The 7,952-nt window shown below is 30.6% G+C and overlaps 2 protein-coding genes across 2 annotated transcripts; both read left to right on the top strand.

Annotated features, from left to right (window-relative positions):
* Nucleotides 1–989: 989 nt before the first annotated feature.
* Nucleotides 990–4,235, top strand: T551_01856 (uncharacterized protein; the record flags this gene model as incomplete). Its single annotated transcript, XM_018374119.1, has 3 exons — nt 990–1,050; nt 1,092–1,176; nt 1,229–4,235. The coding sequence occupies 3 exons, from the start codon at nt 990–992 to the stop codon at nt 4,233–4,235; spliced, it is 3,153 nt and encodes a 1,050-aa protein (XP_018229864.1).
* Nucleotides 4,236–5,190: 955 nt separating this feature from the next.
* T551_01857 (uncharacterized protein) lies at nt 5,191–7,911 on the top strand (the record flags this gene model as incomplete). Its single annotated transcript, XM_018374120.1, has 1 exon — nt 5,191–7,911. A coding segment is annotated over one exon (2,721 nt), but the record flags the coding sequence as incomplete, so codon positions are not given.
* Between the last annotated feature and the right edge of the window lie 41 nt (nt 7,912–7,952).

The raw sequence follows: 7,952 nt of genomic DNA on the forward strand, positions 1-7,952 counted from the left end.
GAAAAGCCAAAAATATAAAATTAAAAATGATTTATGAAAAATATAAAAAATGTAAACTAAAAATTAATCACAAAAACAAATGTTTGAGATATTTATAAATTCAAAAAATTATAAATATTTTTTAAAAAAATATGTCTTATACATCAAAAACTAAAAAGAATTAAGTTTTTTAAGGTTGATGAATATAAAATTCTTTTTAAATTCCAAAAAAGTTAAAGAACAAGAAAATTTAAAACAAAAATTAAAAAATTTAAAGTCAATAAAGCAATATAATGGAATTTATTATTTAGAAGTGTACAGAACTTGTACGAAATAAGAAAAAAATAAAAATCCTAAACCAAAAATTGAAACACACAAAGGTATAAATAAATTTTAAAAGTCATAATAATTATTATTTAAAAAGCATTTTTGTAATTTGAATTATTCTAGAATAAGGAAAGTCAACAAAAAGTTTAAAAAAACAAAAAAAAGCCATATAAATAATTTAAAATTTGTATTTCAACTCTAAAACCAAAAGCAAAAAATAAAAATGAATAAATTTATGAAATGGCTTTAAATAAAAAATAAAAAGTGAAAATCTTGACTATATTTTCAAGTTTTTTAGAAGCACTCGGAAAGTTAAATTCAAAAAATAAAGCAGATGTAGAAAAGATCAAGACAATACTATTTATATCTATAAAAATGAAATAAAAAATAGGGAATAATAATAAAAAGAGCATTAGAAAGTAAAAACTATAAAAAATATTATTAATAAAATTATGTTATTTAAAACGTTTATTTTAAGAATACTTTTTTTATGAGAATTTATATATTAATATTAAAAACCCAATGAAAGTTAAAGCATCTAGGTACAATACAGAATAGTACATATTTGCCTATTTACTTATTATATTTTATTATCGTTTATCACTACTTTTTTTGTAAGAATGATATTTTTTCTACGTCAAATATGAAGCATTTTTTATAAAAATTATTTGTTGTTATTATAGATGAAAGCATTCGTATTAGCCAATTTTCTTGGTATAGCGTATGCTTTCTCAAAAAACATTGGTACTATATTTTATTTTTCCAGATTTTTAACTTTTTTTTAGAATTCGTTTATAAGAGATCTATGTCAGATCCATCTCAAGATCCATCATTAGATTTATCATTATATTTGTCATTGGATTCAATAGGGTACAAAAACCTTTAAGCAATACTAAAATATCTAGAGTTAACCTTTTTTCAGTAAAGAAAATATTTTGGCTTTGATCCTAGGGGAAAAAGCAATAGATAATGAATGTAAAACAGAACTAAAAAAATACTGCAATAGTTTGAGAAATAGCGGCTTAATTCCAGAAAATACGCATCCAACATTAAAAGAACTTTGTGAAAATATAGAGCAGGAATGCACAAATCTCAATGATAAAATTAATACCACTTCGAATGATACCTGGAATTCTCTTTATGATATTGTTACAAGTATTTCAGATAAAAATTTTCATTTAGAAAAAATTCACTGCAACTATGCTCATGTCCAATGCATGATTTTTCGAAAATTTTCTGGTTTTTCTTCTATATGCAATGAGATAACTGAACAATGTTATCATCAAATAAATGAAGATTTGGCTTATGAAGCTCTTTTAAGGACTCTTCCTAGGGATTTGGAAAGTCAAGCAATATGTGAAAAAAAAATTAAAGAATCTTGCTCCAAGTTAAATAGAGAAAGTTATTATTTACTCTGGTCTTGTTTTCTCTTGAAGGAAACATGTGGAATTCTCCTTAATAAAACAAAAGATAACTGTGAAGATCTTAAAAATCTAAAAAATACATTGAAAAATGTTAATACGTTGGGAAATGACTGTTATCCTTTACTTAGGAAATGTTATTTCCACTCATCAAACTGCGATGAAGAGGATAAACAAAAATGTGCGAAACTTAAGAGTCTTTGTAAGGAAAAGAACATCATATATTCCCTCCCCCACCACGATCTTCCTTTTAACCCATTAAACTTTCCACTTACATTGCAGGAAAAAATAGATTTTCAACAGCTTCACACAGAAGCGTTAACTTTTGGTATTTTTCTTGGAAAACCCTTGTCGACAAAGTTTTCTCATTTTTTGTTATTTTCAAAACATTATGCTGGAGAAAATGTAGATAATTTAGACAATGCTAAGTTATGCACTAAGTCTCTGAAAAACTGCGCTTCCTTTGAATACATAACAGAGGAACTAGCAAATATCTGCAAAAAAACTGACCAAAATAAGGTCTGCGAAGAATTAAACAATGAACTAGAAGAAGAATACATGTCTCTCAAATTAGTTCTCTATAACAAAAAGCTTTCCAACGTAAGCGATGCTACTAACTCTAAATCCTACTCATGGAGCGAATTACCAGGGACAATTTCCAAGGAAGACTGTACAAGTCTTAACTATAAATGCTATTGTATGGATCCATATTCTAATAATACTCTTTACAATGCTTGTAGAAATCTAAGACTAGAGTGCTTTAAATCGGCAATTTATGGACAGGCAAGGGATGTGTTGGAGGAAGGATTGTTTGGATTACTTCACAACTTAGATCCAAAAAGAACTAAAGAGTGTATAGCCAAACTAGTAGAAAGGTGCCAAATGGTCAGAAACAATAATATAAATCTACTCTCAATGTGCTTAAGACCAAAAGAGACATGTGAAGCACTTGCAAAAGATGTTAAACTCAAAAGTCACCATCTGCGACGTATTTTAGATAAAGCAAGAGACTATCCCCGAGAAAAGGATTGTCTCGTTTTGGAGAAACAGTGCGAAGATCTGACAAAGGATTTTGAAGAGCTTAATGGTCCTTGTGCCACGCTAAAGAGGAATTGTGCTCATTTGAGGAACACGAAAGAAGTAAAAGACAGTTTGTTGAGTAAAAATACAGATATTTTGGCAAACGTCGATAATTGTACAACATATTTAAATAGAAAATGTCCTCGGTGGTTTAGGAGGGAAATAAATCCATTCAATCTTACATGTGTGGCGCATCACAAATCATGCGTTATAATGACTGAAGAGGTGCAAAATCATTGTTTGGCATTCCAACAAAATATGGAGGATCACAAAGTTATTGAAAAATCAAAAGAAGATGAAGAAAGAGATAATATTTGTTTTCTTTGGGATGGATACTGCGATATGCTTACGGGGAATTGTCCTGATAAATTAAAACAAAGCTATAACGGCAAAAATGGCCTCTGTGTGACTCTTAAGGAGAACTGTAAGGTGTTTCGCGAAAAATTGCCTCTATTAAAAGCCCTTATGTACAATATAAAAGGTTCTTTAACAGAAAAAAATATTTGCATTAATAAACTAAATGATTATTGTACAAAATCAGCACACTCAAATAAGACTCTAGAAAATTCATGCAAAGAATATAGTGAGAACAAAGAAACAAGGGCTAAAACATGTGATAAACTTATTAGCTGGATGAAAATATTATGCAATACCTTACCAGTTAAACTGGGTAAAGCTGCTAAGGACTTAAAAAATAGAGCAAATGAATTTAAAAAAACCAAGCAAGAAACTGAAAAAGCTATTAATAATTCTGGTTTATTCTTGGCCATTCCTCAAACAGCAGATGGGAAGCAGAATCATCACCTTAGTGTACGTAGTAATATTTACAGCAATAACACGGCTTATGTTAGACTTGTACGTCGCGAGGATGTCCTAGATATAGAGCCATCAGTGCGTCAAGGATTAGCATTTGATCTGATGTCTTTACTTGTAGAGTTGTATTTGGAAGCCAAGGGCATCTGCAATCATTTTATCCAAGAGTGTATCTTTGAAGATGACTGTCCTAAGTTTAAAGACTCATGTAAGAAAATACATGAATCATGTAAGGAATTTGTGTTGCCTAATGCCAAGCCTCATGTAACAACGTCTATATCAACAACGACACTTACAGAGTCAACAACTGTAGCGGATACTCAATCGGAATCTACTGTAGTAACTACAATGATAGAGGGAAAGTGTGTTGCGCTTCATTCAAAGACCACATGGGTAACAAGCAAATCAATATCTACAAAAATAACTACATCAGTAACAACACTAACACAAAAATGCAAGCCAGTACCATGTACAACGGAAGAAACACAAACAAGAAAGCCTGAAACTAGAACTGAAGCAGATCATACAGTGATGCCAAATGAGGGGATAAAAATATCTGGATTGGGAGCAACGAGTATTGTTATATGGGTAATAGGAATTTTTGTTGTAATTTAAAGCGAATATTTGAACTTCTCGGGTTTTACAATCCAATGCAAATGCTTATTATTTTTTAAAACCATAGCAAAAACTTTTTTTAAATCATAGCAAAAGAATCCTAAAGAATGATCTGAAGGAAAATTCCCTAAAGATATGGGAAACTCAAGAAGAACTTTAGGAATATCCAATAAAAAAATGTTCAACATAAATATTAAACAGTGCATAAATATTTAGTGCTGTAACATGAAGATCAATCAGACCTGAAGATTCCAGATTTGCCTGGTATGCAGGTCACAGGACCCTGTATGGCAAAAAAATAAGCCAGCAAAAACTGACCAGTGCCTGATAGTTACCCAGCTTATATCGTGCATCTGTTCAGTACCAGCTATGTTCCTGTTAAGCTGTCTTTACACGTGTTAAAAAAGTATAATATAAAAGGAACAGAATGGTAAAAAGATGAATGATGAAATATAAAAAAACAATTTTATAAAAATGAATTAGAAAAAAAGATGAATATGATTTCAAGGAAGCAAAAGAATTATTTATTATAATTGAAAAACAATGGATTTTTTCATATCAATTTCTCAAAAACAATATCAAACATGGAAAACAAAATATGAATTTAATTTTTAAAAAAATACTTTTGAAAAACAATATATTCACCTTTTTTAAAATTCATTTTCATTTTTCTCAACAATTACTATTTGCTAGAATATGCAATCTTATCGAATTCAAATGCAAACCTCAATTTTTAAGTATTTCCAAATTGTGCTCATATTATTAATTGAAAAGACACTTTAAACATCGTCATTAATACAGAAATGACATAGTTTTGTTCTTTTTTTCTCAAAAAACTGCCTTTAAAAGTTTCAATATTTAACATCTCAAAGACAATATAAAATAGAAACAGCTTTAGAAGTCTGCCCACACAGCCAGCAAGCACGCTTTCTCTCACATTAATGTCCTCTAGATTTTGGCGCGGGCGGTGGCGCGGGCGGTTAAGCGGCAGGCTGCAGCTCCACAGGGAACAGGAGCAAATGATGAGGAAGTGCGTCTTTTTGCTTTGATATTAAAAAAGAATGCACTAGAAGAATCAAAATGCGAAGAAAATTTAAAAAATTATTTGGAAACATTAAAAAATGCAACATTAGAACTAAAAAATGTTCACAAAAAGCTTAATAACTTAAACGAAAACGAAAAAATCAAAGCAAAATGTAAAGAAATAAAAACAAAGATTCAAGATAAGTGCACTGGATTTGAAAAAAAAATCGAAGATGAGGTTAAAAAACAAAGCACAGAATTGACAAATGATGATTGTAAAGCAAATGAACAACAATGCACGTTTTTGGAAGAAGCATGTCCTAATGATCTTACTAAAAATTGCAACAAACTAAGAAATTTGTGTTATCAGAAGGAACGTGAGAGAGTAGCAGAAAAGGCTCTTTTAAAAGGACTTAGTGGTGCTCTTAAAAATAAAGACACATGTAAAAAAAAAATAGAGGACATATGTATTTTTTTGAAACAAGAAAGCGACGAATTGATGATATTATGTCTTAATCAAGAAACTACATGTAACACTCTTGTAGAAAAGGCAAAGTCTAAATGTAGTTCTCTTAAGCAAAAGATTGAAAACTTATTAACTAAAGACAATGAATTAGAAAAAAAATGCTCACAGTTGCTTAGTGAATGTTATTTTTACGGTCAAAATTGTGAAAATGATCCACCGAAATGTGATAATTTAGAAAAGAAATGTAAAAAAAAAAGCATAATCTATACAGCAATGGACTTAAATTTTGACCCTACAAAACCAGAAACTACACTAATAGAAAAAATAGGCCTAGAAGATCTCTATACTGACGCATTAAAAAAGGGGGTTTATATTGGAAGGCCGCCTCCAAAAGGGGAGATTGCTTTACTGGCATTATTAACCTTAGATTTGAGTGATTCAAATAAAGTTGATAATAGACAACAAAAATGTGAACAGCTCCTTGGAGAAGTATGCAAAAATCCGCAAAAGCACAAGGTTTTGCAAGAATTATGTAAAAATAAAGCAGTAACCGAAGAAGGAAAAAAAAAATGTAAAGAACTAGGTAAAGAACTTGCGAAACATGCTCAAGACGTTTCTGAAAAGATAATCAAATATCTTATTATAAGCAACCCAAACAAACTTACTAGTTGGCACGAATTATATACATTTATTAGTAAAAAAGAATGTGTAAGATTGCAGTCTGACTGTTTTTATTTAAAAGGCCAAGATTCACTTGAAAAACTCTGTGATAACCTAAAAGCAGCGTGTTATAAAAAAGGACTTGAAGCGCTAGCAAATAAAGCATTACAAGATAAGTTACGGGGAAAGTTGCATGGATCAAATGGAACATGGTTTGAAAACCTTCAAAAAAGCTTGGTAGAAGTATGTAAGGAGCTAAAAGGAAAAAGCGATGAACTATTTGTGTTGTGTGTGCAGCCAAAAAAAGCTGCTCTTGTACTTTCAACAGATTTGCGATTTAGAGCTATTTTTCTACGAGAACAATTGAATGAAAAGCGAGATTATCCGACGGGGAAAGACTGCATAGAGCTTAAAGAAGAGTGTAGTGTTTTAATTCAGGATTCAGAGGAGATTAAATGGCCATGCAATACACTAAATGAACACTGTATTCGATTAGAGGGTATAAAGCAATTAGAAAAAGAATTGTTAGAAGAAAATAAAGGGTATTTAAAAGATGAAAAGAAATGTAAAGAAGAGGCTGGAAAACGCTGCGAAAAATGGCTTAGGAGAGGAAATAACAAGTTTTCTTTTGTATGTTCTGTTTTAGAGCTTGCTTGCATGAAGATCACTGCAAATGTTAAATCTAAGTGCAATGCATTAAAAGAACATATGAAAGCCCGTAATGTTATAACTGAAGCAGCCAATAAAGCTACAATGGAAAAGACATGTAGGTTTTGGACACCATATTGTCAAAAGTTTATTTCCAACTGCGATGATCTTAAAGAAGATGGAGGAAATGACGGTGATTGTAAGAAACTCAATAAAAACTGTGAGTTATTCTTTGAAAAGAAAAAGATAGAAGATAAAGCAATTGATGAACTAAAGGGTAGTCTATTAAACAATACGGGTTGCGAAGAAACTCTTAAGAAATATTGTACACAATTAAATAATGCAACCAATGGACTTGAAACTTTATGCAAAGAAAATGGTAAGGACGAAGCTGATGTTAGAAAAGAACAATGCAAAAAACTGGTTAAACAAGTGCAAGAAAAATGTTTAGGATTAAAGAATGAGCTTACAGAGATAAAGAATGACTTAGAAATCAAAGAAGAAAAGTATAAAAAGATTAAAGAGGAAGCAGAGAAAGCCATGGAAAATGCAAACCTTATTTTATCGAGAGCGAAAGGACCTGATAATAATAATAAGTCAGTAAATAAAGACTCATCTAATGCACCTAAGGAAGGGAAAGGCACAACAGGATTTAAACTTGTAAGAAGAAATGAAAAAGTGCATGTAACAGAAAAAGAATTAACAGCATTTGATTTGGTAGCAAGGACATTTGATCTCTATCTAGAATTGAAAGAAATATGTAATCATTCACTGAAGAATTGTGGTTTCAAAAAAGAGTGTGACTGTGAGGATCCATGTAAAAAGATACAGGGAATATGTTCAACATTAGAGCCACTAAAAGTGAAACCACACGAAATAGTAACTAAAAACATAACAACCACAACCACAACGACGACGAC

Source organism: Pneumocystis jirovecii, assembly GCF_001477535.1.
Source record: "Pneumocystis jirovecii RU7 chromosome Unknown supercont1.7, whole genome shotgun sequence".
Taxonomy (NCBI): domain Eukaryota; kingdom Fungi; phylum Ascomycota; class Pneumocystomycetes; order Pneumocystales; family Pneumocystaceae; genus Pneumocystis; species Pneumocystis jirovecii.